Source organism: Amblyomma maculatum, chromosome 1, assembly GCF_055883805.1.
Source record: "Amblyomma maculatum isolate TAMU_Amacu chromosome 1, ASM5588380v1, whole genome shotgun sequence".
In the NCBI taxonomy this organism is placed as follows: domain Eukaryota; kingdom Metazoa; phylum Arthropoda; class Arachnida; order Ixodida; family Ixodidae; genus Amblyomma; species Amblyomma maculatum.
This window is the reverse complement of record NC_139344.1, coordinates 379380215-379393508: the sequence shown is the minus strand read 5'-3', so window position 1 is coordinate 379393508 and position 13294 is coordinate 379380215. Positions and strand designations below refer to the sequence as shown.

The window sequence follows — 13294 nt, the reverse complement described above, 5'->3', positions numbered from 1 at the left end:
TATCCTCCCTTTACTGAGTCTGCTCCGCCTAAGATTAGCCACACTTATATACAGCGCTCGCAATGGTGACATTGTCATTACTGCGCTTCCGTCATTTTCCCTCATAAACAGTAATCTGACTTGATTTTCCCAAAACGACAATTTGCTACTTCCCAGAGTTAACACTAATTATGGCAAACAAACCCTTTTGTTTTCAACTATAACTCTATGAAATTCACTACCCTCATATGTTAAAACGGTTCGGTCCGCATAGGCTTTTTCCTAATAGCATCAAAACATTTTTATTAACGAATTATAACCACACAGTTATGTTTTTCGTTTGTGTGTGTGTGTGTGTGTGTGTGTGTGTGTGTGTGTGTGTGTGTGTGTGTGTGTGTGTGTGTGTGTGTGTGTGTGTGTGTGTGTGTGTGTGTGTGTGTGTGTGTGTGTGTGTGTGTGTGTGTGTGTGTGTGTGTGTGTGTGTGTGTGTGTGTGTGTGTGTGTGTGTGTGTGTGTGTGTGTGTGTGTGTGTGTGTGTGTGTGTGTGTGTGTGTGTGTGTGTGTGTGTGTGTGTGTGTGTGTGTGTGTGTGTGTGTGTGTGTGTGTGTGTGTGTGTGTGTGTGTGTGTGTGTGTGTGTGTGTGTGTGTGTGTGTGTGTGTGTGTGTGTGTTTAGGTATCGTTGTTCTTGTTGTTCATGGATTTTAACATATTTTAATGTTCAATTTCTGCCATATTTGTGAATTTGTTTTAAGCATTTTGTTAAAGGAGGTCTTCCTGACAGCTTTGCTTTGGGACCTCCTTCTGTACCAAATAAATCATATTAATTTGTGTAATACATTTCAGAAAATAAAAGAAACCTGAAAACCTGAAACCACACATTAAATCGAGCTCTAAAGCGGACATACAAAACATTGTGGACTAACAGTGCGAGAGTTTTGCGACAAGAGACACGCCTCATGGTGGTAAAAAAAAACCGTTTGCTTTCGTTTCGTACATCAAAGGAATGGTCTGCTTCCTGTAGTTTATAGCTAAACGCACGAGTAAGTCTAAAGAGGGAGGTTTGTCAAAGATAGAATGAAGGACACTGTTGCAAGTTTTCTGACGAAATGAGCCATTGTATTGCGTTTCCAATTAGCGGACGGGCAACTTAAGACTTGACAAGTAAATGAATGCCTTCTATCAATTTAAGTTTCGCACACCAAGCGACTTGTTTGTACTCTGTCCGCCACTACAATTGTCGTTGTTATATCCATAAATACTGCCTTGCTGATGAAATTAATTTTAATGATATTATGAAAATTACAAGCATTTTTCATCTTGCTTAGACAGCACTATGTGCGTCAATGCAAATTACAATTGGTACCCCCCCCCCCCCCCAATCGAATCACTTCCCTTCTTCAAGAAAGGCTCGGTTACTGCGACCTGTATGTAAGCCACACTGGGTGAGGAAAAAGACTCCGCCATTTTTCACGAGTGATTATGTGCAACTTCTGGAAAGTTCAATATGGCATGTACTTAACATATTCTTGCTGATAGAAACTTCAAAATCCCATTACGCGCCATTAAAAACTTTTGGCGTCTTATGCTCTTTTCTGAAACAAACGGAAAGAAAAACGAGACAGTTTCTCAAGTATTTTTTTGTATTTTTAGTTATGAATTCTATTGAAACAGCTGCACCATTAAATGAAATAAACTTGAAAATGTGCTTGGTGCACCAAAATTCTCGTCTCTGCGGGTTATTTCTATCTCGTTAATATATGCGACTTTTCTCACCGGAAGAAGCAAAGAATATCCCATGAGCAAGCACAGCTCAAACACGTGCCCATTAAAATTCGCCTGTGCCATTCGCTTGCACTCCTAAGGTCTTGCTTACCCAAACGCTTTGCACCGCCACAGACGTTGGCAGCCTTTCCACTTTGCACGAGAGGAAACACGTTTCCCTGGTTTCTGCGGGAGTAGTAGCGACGAAGCCAGGAGAGGAGAAGCTTACGCACGCACTTCAAGCCGTTTCTATGTTTGCTTAATTCTGTTCTGATATTTCTTGGCTTTGCGTACGCCCCAAAGGGCTAGGCGGCTTGAATTAAGCATTTATGTGAACCACTCAGGCGGACGAAATGAGCAGGAACTAGGTAATGTGCTTTTTAATCTTTATTAGCTTAATTTCGCGAGGTTAGAGTTGATGAAAGCTTTTGACTTTATGAAGTATGCTAAATGCAATGTTATATACAAGCACCTGAAAGCTCGTCAGTGCATTTGCCGAACATACCCGCGGCAGAACATCCATTACAATATGGCCAGCCGCTTAGAAAGTCCCATGAATACATTAGTGTGTTTTGACAAAACCAAAAACATCTTTAGTGCGGTGTTGTGAATGGGAAGACGGTGTGACGGAAACAAGGTTGATTGATACACCGTGTGCATGACAGCTTTGTGAATCGTGTTTCATGAACGCTTGTTTAGACTTCTTTCGTCGAGTTTTATTTTTGAATGAAGGTTTTGTCTTTCGGCTCCACGGATAACATACCAGCATTATATTTTTACTTATTACGAGTTTCCAACTATCAGACTTAGCTTCGCAGTAGCTTTGAGATCTAAACTGCGCACACTCTTGTTAAGCATACTTGTGACATTGCACTGAAAAGAGCGCGTATTGAAAATAGCGGTCTATTACAGAACCTGCGCCTGCGCCTTCGCTATGGCGTTGTATAGTTCGGCACCACATTTATGAAGTATCTAATATTTATTTTGGTATGTGGCACCTAATGTCCCAAATCAGCTAAGGAAGTGAACAAAGCAGATGTGCAGGGGTCGGAAATTTTGACAACCCAAAGAAATTTAACGTTCACTGACATCACACAATACATAAACGGGCGCCTTACTATTCGCCTCCATTGAAAAGTGAGCCCCACGGCCGGGTCGAAACTATGTCCTTGTGATCACCAGCCGAGCCTCAGCGGCTAGCCAGTTTCAAAATGTATAGAGAACACGGACTTCGCGAGGTTGTGTTCAAATTGGGAAGAATGCAACTTTGTGTTAAATGAACCTGAGGCCTGAAAACACATGCCAAAAGAATGATTACTGCGGTCACTTTTTGTTCTATGTAATTACTTTTTCGCTGGCACTTGATATAATTTGTGAGCTAATCCTTTGGAATGAATGTGGCGATAATCAGATGTCATCAATGAGTACTGCAAAAGAGGCTGTCGGTTAAGGCGCGAGCCATATCCTTGAGCGTGTGAACAGGTGTCCCGTTGCGCTGTGAGCTGTCGCTTATCTAGGCGCGTATTTCCCACAAAAGACAGGAGGAGCGCGAGCTAGAGATAACGGCCGCCGATAAAGCTCCACGGTCTGACACGCGCGACATAAAGTAGCACTTCTCCACGAGCACGCAGCAGGTCTTCCACGACTCTCGCAAGCCGCGCGCATAAACAAGGTTAGTGAATCTTTATTCTGTACCAGTCGTCCGCGGTGTGTTGCATATGTTGGCAGGGTAGTTATAATTAATCGTTGAAAAAAGTTCGCTGTAGATAAAAACAACGTTCTTCAACAACCACGCATTAATGCTTGTTTATTTCAGGTATTCCACGCGTATTAGACTCTGGCATGCATAGTACACTAACTGTGTGCTCAGAGAGAAACCATTAGTTTCAAATATACGTTCCAAGCACCACCATACTTAATATTTGTTTAAACCCGTAATAGCGGATGCTTCAGGAACTGGATCCCCACCTGAACGAATGCGTCCCTATCGCTCAAATGGGTTGAAGGCCACAGTTCACTTGGAAGCTATTAGTACTGTATGCATACCTTCTGGATAGATTAGTTTGTTATAACTATTACTTGCTGAACTCTTCGATGCTTGGTGTAGTTGTTTGGTTCTGGTGACGATGGATTTTTGATGTCATATACTACAGTTTTTATATGCCGAGTCGTTGTTTGGTTATGGTGACGATGGATTTTTGATGTCATATACTACAGTTTTTATATGCCGAGTCGTTGTTTGGTTATGGTGACGATGGATTTTTGATGTCATATACTAGAGTTTTTATATGCCGAGTTGTTATATCGGAAAATAAAGTATTTATTTCTTCAGAATACTGATTCTGTACATGAAATGCGAAAAGTGTCGCTAAACTTTTTAGAGGCGCTGGAGGTGCGACAGTATAACTTAGAGGAACGCCTCTCACGAACATGGTGGATACCAAGACAGCCTTGGGCTCCTTTCCCACTTTTTGAAGAAAAACAATTAGACAATGGAGTAGCTGATTATAATAATCAAGCTCGTCTTTATCGGCCAGTCTTTATTTAACGTTCACAAAAGGTTCGCATGCTTGCTTGTCGCTTGAACAATGTAATCTAAGGAGTCATGCTTACGCTTAGCACAAGAGTGTGATTGGGACAGCGCAGTAGCACTTGCTGCGCATCTAGATTTTAACTAACATAGTCGAATGACTAGATATATAGACAGGCATTATAGTAAGCAGAAATACGAAGAAAGCACATGAAGGGGAATTAGGAGTTGAATGCGACTTGTGGTTGCTCTAATCTTTAATTAAAAATAATTTATAATATTTCTGCTCCTTCGACCTGTCTGATCAAAGGGATGCCGAATTTTTTAATGCGCGAGCATTATCTTTGGCCGCAGTTTCCAATAACGCCCTGCAAAAGGTCAGTTAAAAGGGGAATACTTTAGCTGCAATTTATATTTAGTCTTGAAACTATGTTCGCTTCATAGCTCATGCTTGGCAACATCATGCAGCATGACAGGGTCCAAGTTAAATGTACGCATAATAAATGCATGCCACTGAGTGTAATACTCCTGGGCCAGTTGCGAGGCATGGGCACCCAGAGGAACTTTTGCGGCACAAAATCAGCCTAAGGGTTGCTTGCTAGCAGGTATCGCACGAAGCCGCGAATCGAAAACACTGATCGGCACTTCGTTTAGAGGCTTACACAGTGCGCTACCCAGTGTTAGGCCGCGTATCTTGGTGTCAAAAAAACCTACCTTTTTCTTGGATTTTACTTGTCTGAGAAGGCCCGATAACTCGTGCCCTTGCATCAGTGTAAAAACCAAAGAATATTCTTGAGTGTTTTCTAATCTACCACTGGAATGCGTGGCTTATTGTTCGCGTTTATCTTTTTCAGCCATCATGGTGACGCTGCGTCAGATTGTGTTCGTCGCAATACTCGTCGCCTGCATGCTAGCTATCGTCATGGCTGCACCGGCTAAGAAATGTCCCAGTTATTGTAAAAAGGAGTGCCTGAACCCGGTTCTTTGCCCTCCTCAATGCAAGGACTGCATTATACCTTCCTTGCTACTGCTTTAGAAGGTGAGTTTGCGCAGTCTACTGTCTAATCATGAGTCGAGCAGTGCACTAAAATGAAATGGTTCCATAGTATAGAGGTTCCAAAATATGCGCCGATGACTTGTAGCTCTGCTTTCTCTTTTTCTGAGAAATTTATATTGGCTCGTGAGAAATATAGAAAGTGTTTTGTAACTGCACATTACGCATATGCACCTCTCAAATTCTTTGCCCCAATGCATCGCCAAAACTCTTAAGCAGGAGTGGTCAAATTTCGCGTTAGCAGGTACGTTATTCTTCTTTCGAATTGTTTTGTGTGTGTCCAAGTGAGTGTTCTTTGCGCTCTAACAATAAAGAACTTCGCGGAATATCCATTTGCTACTTGGGCAATTGATTCAGTAGTTAATCTTCTGCCCAGCGCTGCTGTGCTTTAAGGCAACTGTCCTCGCTGATTAAAATTTCTAGGCGTTAATGGGTCTAGTTAGCGCGCGTTGAAAATCGAGGCACGCACACGCTTTCTTCGTGCACTGTTAATGCGCTTCCCGCTGTTTAATGCTCAGATATTGCTGAAAGCGACACTTCCCCAATGTAATATAATAAGGAATGTAAGCCATTACACGATATATATTTCCCTTTAGATGATCTCGTGCGCGCCTTTCGCAGTGCGATTGATTTTTCTTTAGACTCAAGTCGAGAATAAGGAAAGGGTCGGTTGTAAGGTTGAAGGCATTGTGTTGGACGCTAAATATGCTTCCAAGCATGATGAAATTCGAAAGGATGGTGAACTGCAGGGCGTTTACTTGTCGTTGCGAGCTTTACGCTTTCACGTGATGTCGAAAAAAAACTCACAGGGTAAACTTGCTTGCTGTTTGATATTTCTGAAATTATCTGCTATACCTGAATACTCTGTCTTTCAGAATCGACGACCCGCTTTGGGAGCTCATCATATAAAGACAAATTGTGGTAAAGACTTAAAGAAACTGATGGCTGTGTTCACTGTTTGCAAAGCCTTATCTATCGGCTTACGTGCCGATGAAGCCATCGCAAGGTTGCCCGGCCTCTTCAACGCAATAAAGTTTCACACACTATATGAACGCTGACGCGTCGTCCCTCGGACATTATTTGTAATTCATCAGTATGTATCCTTCGCCGAACAGAAATAGCACTCACCAGCTAAGAGGGTCTCATTTTTTCAAACTGAATCCCGAATTAATGCATATAGTTTACCAAAAAATAAAAAAATAAAAACACGTCTCAACCATTCTGTACAACGCATTTGTTATTCTGCTCTATCCATTTCTGTTGAGTGCTACAGTACTTGCAGGCACGCAAGAAAGTTCAATTCACTTAAAATAAATTCGGCGCAACTGACTCCACAAAAAAAGAAAGACACATCTCAGTAGCGATTACACTGAAATATAGTGCACGCGGCTGAACTTCAAAATGAAACGCTTGCACGTCTTCGTACTAGCGCCTGAAGCCTTCATTCTCTTTATTCACAACATACTTCACACAGGAATACGGTGAGTGTCCTTGAATCTCTTCTTTTCGTAAAAAAATAGCCTCGAAATGAAAACTATTTCGCCGACACTGCCACATGCGACGAAGGTGACTGTGAGAGGACTGGCACCTTCCCTATGAAAAAAAAAAAAAGAAAAAAAGAATCACCAAGTACTGCTGCTTAGTCACACACAGCACTTCCGTTCTTGCCTCTTGCTGCTGCTGCTTCTCAGGCGCGGGCGCGACAGCAAACATTGACAAGGCAGCTCAGCGTGTTTAAACTACAGGTGCATAAGGCATGCACAAAACAAAAACATTTAGGACCCTGTTTCTGCAAAGTGAGGACATAGGCTCCGGAGAACGACTTATCAAAATGACGACAGAGAGCTTGCAGTCGTGACGACAGAAGCTTCTGCATTTTTCTTACGACCAGAGCATTCTAAACATGTATTAACATCGCTTACCATCGTATGGAAACACTGCTTCAGGGAAAGAAGTTCTCATCGTAATAGCCGCTTCGAAGCATTTGAAGCTCTTTCTGTTTATCGAAAGCGACTTCTTAAACGCCATAAAAGTTCTTGTCGTAAGTAACAAGATCTTTTGTCGTCATTTTCGGCTGGGAAGAGCATACAAGAGGGTAAACGATCGTTTCTATTGGCGCGAAGAGGCGTCCAAACAACGTCACATAGCACAGCAGCAGCCAGCTGAGACACAGGTAACTTGCTGCCTTCGCGTGGTTTGGAATACAAACTGCCTGGTACTGTAGTAACTTGGTTGTAATGAACAGTTATTTTCACGTACAAAATATGCCGTCATAATGCCCAGTGGGGCCCAGTCGTTTCTGAAACTCTCGCGTACCCGGCCGACGAACAATGTTTCCGCGTCGTGACGGAGGCTGACAGAATATGACATCCACTGAGAATAAAACACGTGGTTTCTTTTGTACAACGTTCTAAGCCACTTCACATGTTTTGCCATAGCAGTCATCCGTGGGGACCTAATACTGTGGAGTACAGAACTTGGAAGCATGCCATCTGCATGAATGTTGTTCAAATTGTGTTTTTTTTTTTTTAACATGTGATATCGAGTCACAACCACTCATTTATTTTTCATGAGCTAACGAGATCGAATAAAAAACCACTTACTATCACTTTTGGAAACTTTGGTATTTCTGCATTCTATTCACATATGTTCCACTCAAGCGCTGCTTTTTTTTCTTTTTTTTTTTGTGACGAAAGTAACTGAGCAATGGGAATAATATTAGTGCTCACTGAAACTGCACTACATGAAGCATTTTCAAGTGTCTAGCAGCTTCTGACTTTTTGCAGTAATTTAAGAGCGTGCTGGGATAACAAATGAAACTAAAGCCATTTGTGCTGTATGATCAATTTGTTTCCTCACATGTATGCCATTTTATATTTGTTGGAAATCTCAAAATACTCACACCGCCAAATTAACGGAAGCCGCAGAATAATGCACGTCGAAAACAGTCTAAAGTCAGAATGTTGTCTTTGTGTCATCTACAACCCACTGCCATAGATCGCGCTCGTAAGTCACGCCTAATCAACCTGCTACGAAAATCAAACGAATATATCTGCTGCATGAAATTGTTAAGAACAAGAGTGCTATCCAGGTACAACTTTACAAAACTCCTGAGTACTTGGTTTTTGCTGTTTTTTTTTTTTTGTTTCAAGACAAACCGCTTTACACAGTACGCTTCACGTCAGTAAAACCCAGAAGTTTGCCGACAAACTTTTCGCGTTTCGGAGAGAGGAAATCCTTCTATTTCCTTTATAAGGTACAAAACACCCTGCCTCAACGCTTCACGTACATATTTTTGCACGCACCGCCATCTTCGAATTAGTCAAAAATTCCTCATCTTCATTTACCGGCTAGCGAGCGCACAGTCAGGCACGAATGTGGGTTTTCTGGATGAAGAAAGCACACACGCACACACAAACACGCGCCACAGGTCTCCCAGCTGTCGACGACCGGAACCACGATGACATAAAACCGAGACACAGCGTTCGCAGTTCACCGCACAGCCAGAAGAGTCAACGCCGCAAGCACCACAATGAGAAAAGACCGTCGTGTCCCGAGTTCTGTACAAGTGGAGGTTGATCACATGGCTTGCCGTTGGTACGACACGCGCGCGCGCGCCTGAGAGGCGCGCTGTGCAAAAGGCCCCAGGATCGAGGAGATGCTCTTGCAGAGTCTTGAGTGAGGGCGTCGGGTCACGGCATCATTGTGCAGGTCCGCAGTGCCCTCCAAGGACTGTTCTAGCATGGCAAAGTTCGCTCTGCGCTTAACGTGCACGCCACAGTCTCTAGTCTCTGGGCCAGCTGCAGTTCCTGGCACGCCTCATCGTCTTCGAGAGCTTCCAGGATCTGTGAGAAAGTGAGAAAGAATCATCAAATCTTAAACTATCGAAATTAAGTCTCTCAAAAAATAAACTTGTTTTCAACGCCACAGTATTACTGATCATGGTAACCAATGATATTTACATGGAAGTTAGAGATGATCTTCGGAGAACTTTGTAAAATGCACCATGCATTATGTTATCGTCACCACGTCTAGTTAGGAAAATGCAGTGAATCTTCAAGGTGCTTTTAAACTGAGTGTCTAACTGTGAACGGACGCTCCGCTCTTTGGAAAGCCCATACAGCGACAACAAACGAGCTCGAAGAAGCCGTGAGGCTCAGACTCGCTGGCCGCAAAAGTAGGTTTCACACAAGACTCCGGGTTTTTGCATGCAATATAGGAGGTCGCAAACGGCTGTGGAGACAAGAATTGACTTTGAAACATGGAAGCATCTTGATGTGAGGGGACTGCGCGCAGCTTGTTGAAAACGACGCGAAGTAAAATTTTCGCGGAATATACTTCTCAGTATTCTTGAATAAACACCAAAAAATAAGGGAACAGTGAAACAATACCAGTAGTAACATATGTCTTTTGATTTACAAAAAGAAAGTTCAATATTCTAAACCTAATCTGACCGTAAGCGTGGCATTCCTTACAAAATAGAAAAATCTTAATCTATACATTGAGTAGTTATAATCTTCGCAGTACAGTTTCGGTGAAGCATCCGCATCAAAACTAGACAATGCACAACAATAAGCTGTCAGCCACAAAGCGGTAATGACATATCTCATTGGGTAATTCTTCCAGCCGTCAAGTACTATAATGCCTTTGCTATCTCGATGGAAACGTTAGCTTTCCGGGTTGCTGACATTTATCTTCTACTCACTTCATACCTCTCTCGCCGAATCTACACATACACCCTCCTTTTCAGAGTCTTTATTGTAACATATGGGATAATGTGTCTCTAACTGACAATTAATTATACAAGGTTAGTGACTTACCTGCTCGGAGTATTTTGTTACATAAATATACAACTCTTTCAAGGCATTCAGGACATCAACTTCCCCGGCGTGTGCCTGCGTGAGAGACAAAACAGTAGCGAGATGTTACGGCACCTTTTAAGTAACTACTTGTAAAAGATATTTTTTCGCAACCAGCGAGAGATAACTCACGGCCGATAAGGAGTGCATAGCAGCTCGCATTTCTTGGTCTGAGATTGGAGGCAAGGCAGCTATGTCCTGATAGAACTTGCACACCAATCTTCGGTAACTCGGAATATCTCTCGCAAACAGCAACTTGTTGGATGGAGAATCCTGCGAAAAGAGCACATGAACATCTTCGCTACGTTTTTTCACTCGCTGCGAGTGCCCAAGGACAGATTGATTTAAGTTGTATTGTTAGTTCTCAGCATCCCAAGAAAGACGTTAATTATCTAAAAACCAAACATTGTTAATCCTGGAACGGTTAAAAAATAAATGAACTAAGGTTGTCATCGCCACCGGCCAATCTGGCAAGTAAACTGTGAAGCGTCGACACACTATTTTTGAACAGCAGATATTTCGTGTTATGCACTTAACAATAAACTTACCAGCACTGATCATGGGGTCTTTATCGGTATAGGCGTTACGATCTTGAGTTCAGGGGCGGGAACAATTTCGAATAGAAATTTCGCGTGATGGTCAAATATTTAGGGGAATCCCCCAAGGCGGAGTAGATTTATAATAAGGGAGTAATTATTCATTGACATCCACTCAAGCGCAGCCATACGGCTACAAAGGAAAGCTATGCAGCTTGTTTAGAAACTTCGTAATTAAAGAAAAACTCTCTCTGGTCCGGGAATCGAACCCGGGATGACCGCGCTCCCGGGCAGTCGCTCTACCAACTGAGCGAACATCCTCATTAGCTCAGTGGGTAGAGCGATGGCACATTAAAGGTGGTGGTCGTGGGTATGATCCCCGTACCACAGAGAGTCTTCCTTTATCTACGAAGTTTCTGAGAAAGCTATATAGCTTTCCGTTGTAGCCGTATGACTGCACTTGGTGGATATCAACGAGTAATTACTCTCGTTTTACAAATTTCGCGTGATAAATGCGACTTTTGTTTCTGAGAAACCTCGGTATAGTTACTAAGACCTCATAGTTGATTTGCATTAAGAATTCAGACAGAGTTGCCCAATTACCCCTTTCGGGTTAAAGAGGCAGCAATATAAGACGGCGAACGCCTTGTGTGTGAAGTGTCCGTGGAACTGGCTTATACTGTTTCTGCAAAGAACACCTATAAGCTTGTGAAAGCGTTTTAAGCGCATTGTAAACTTATCACTCTTTACGGTGTTGTTTTTGCACTCCCTCTGCAATTCTGCTACCTCAGCTGTAGATTTTTGATCGCCTACATGCTTGTAATTGTACTTGTTATTGATGGATACCAAGTGCTGCAGATAAAGACAGTGCGTGTAGCGAAAAGCGTGGCGTTCCGTACCTTTCCAAGTCTGTGCTCTGTCGTTGAACACGCGTCCATGAATGTCTGTGCAATTACGGAAAGACAAGCATCTAGGATCGGCGTCTTCTCAATGTCGAAGATGAAGTCAGGATTCTTGACTAGATTGACCCAGAAACGCAGAGGCAAACTGAAAACAGAGACAAGAAGTAGCAGCTGTTTGAAATTAATTCTCTAGACGTGCAATGCACGGATGGAAAACCCCTTCATAGCAGAAGGCAATGAAGCTTAAAACATATTGCTTAGGGCAGCGCAACGCTCTGGTAAGTCCCTTCCAACGCACAAAAGGTCTATATGCAGCTGATGTCAATGCTGTTTGTTGACAAAGGGCCGTAATCTGATAGGGACACCAAGCCGTAGCTCCCGGCGCGCACGTTAGGGAGATTATATACACTCCATTTTCTTGCTTTCTTGTAGCATTTGAACGCCGTTGTTTGGGTGGAGCAGAAACTCTATGGGGCTACGTCTCAGGCACTACTCGTGTCCTCTAGATTGCATGGTAACGCGTATTAGGCGGTATCAGTTTTTGGCAACAAAGACGAAGCGAGGTGCCTACCTGTTGCTCTTCCAGGCATGAGACACTTCAGGATCGACTATGCCGTATGTTGACGCTGTTGAGTCCAGAAGGTCGAACAGCCACTTGACAGCGCAAGGAAGTGCCTCGTTGACGGTCAGGATATTGTGCAGGAAGTCATCCACAAATTTTTGAATCGTGCCCTGCATAATAAAGAACATAATATTCCAAACAAGCTAAGCCTCGGTGAACCATTTTTCGATTTCTGTTTTTAGCATTCACCAGCGGATTCTTTTACATCCCCTAGCAACAGAGGCAGGAACACTTTTCTTTTCTTTTTTTTTTTCAGGGACGAAATACAAGTAATATACGCAGAAGGAACTGCTTCGTATTTAGTGCGAAGATCGATGCTTATAACTGCTAGTAGCATCGTGATTGCCTTTAATGAAGTAAGGAGAATGGAAACCTTTTAATACTAGTACACGCAGCTCATTCTGGTACTTTCAAAACCCTTTCATAATGGCCTGCATAGAAGAGGCAAGCGTTTCGCTGCACTAGAGGTTTCGTGTTTGCGAACAAACATAATGCAGGGTAGGGCCGTGGGCTGCAATCCGAAAGGCACCCAACATGACGCGATACGCCCCCGGAGTGCTGTGTCTGCGTGCAATGACATCGTGTGACCATTTGTCATCATGTTTTGTTTCCTATCTAACGGTGGTTATCAGCGGTTATCAGCCGTTATCAAGAGGAGCAACATACAACGCACTAAAAGCACGGTGTAAGTACCCGTCAAATTCGACGGTTCGTCTCGTCGAAACTAGAACACTTCAGTCTGATGTGTGCTCCGGCATCTAAGCTTCAGTGTGACCTAATAACAAGCTACCCTGTATTCTTAGTACGAGTACTCAGCGTTTGTACTATTATTTCTGTCAGTCCGAGTTAAAGCGGTGCTACCTCCTAGCATCCCCTCGATGCTGAAGCGCATCTCTTCTAAGATTTCAACTGCGAACTTTCCTTGTCACACCGCAAACGTTAAAGTTGTTGTGCATGTTCATATCAGTCGTTGCACTTGCTGCGAGCCCATATTTCCTTTCAGGAAAAGACCACACAGCGCGCAGAGAGCGCACAGCGGAGAGAACTGCG

At 43.1% G+C, this 13294-nt stretch overlaps 1 protein-coding gene and 1 long non-coding RNA gene across 2 annotated transcripts in view; one reads left to right on the top strand and one right to left on the bottom strand.

Annotated features, from left to right (window-relative positions):
- Positions 1 to 3314: 3314 nt before the first annotated feature.
- On the top strand, positions 3315 to 6373 carry LOC146208336 (uncharacterized). The gene is made up of 3 exons (XR_014704772.1): positions 3315 to 3413; positions 5126 to 5310; positions 6201 to 6373. It is a non-coding gene; the product is annotated as an uncharacterized LOC146208336 (long non-coding RNA).
- A 375-nt stretch (positions 6374 to 6748) lies between these two features.
- Positions 6749 to 13294, bottom strand: part of LOC146208335 (plexin-B-like) — a 115744-nt gene continuing 109198 nt past the window's right edge. The window contains exons 32-36 of the mRNA XM_084592785.1: positions 12194 to 12354; positions 11620 to 11767; positions 10317 to 10457; positions 10146 to 10220; positions 6749 to 9170 (exon numbers count right to left, since the gene is read on the bottom strand). Of these exons, the coding sequence (XP_084448911.1) occupies positions 9063 to 9170; positions 10146 to 10220; positions 10317 to 10457; positions 11620 to 11767; positions 12194 to 12354 (633 nt within the window). The 3' untranslated portion in view covers positions 6749 to 9062. The remainder of the gene's footprint in view (positions 9171 to 10145; positions 10221 to 10316; positions 10458 to 11619; positions 11768 to 12193; positions 12355 to 13294) is intronic.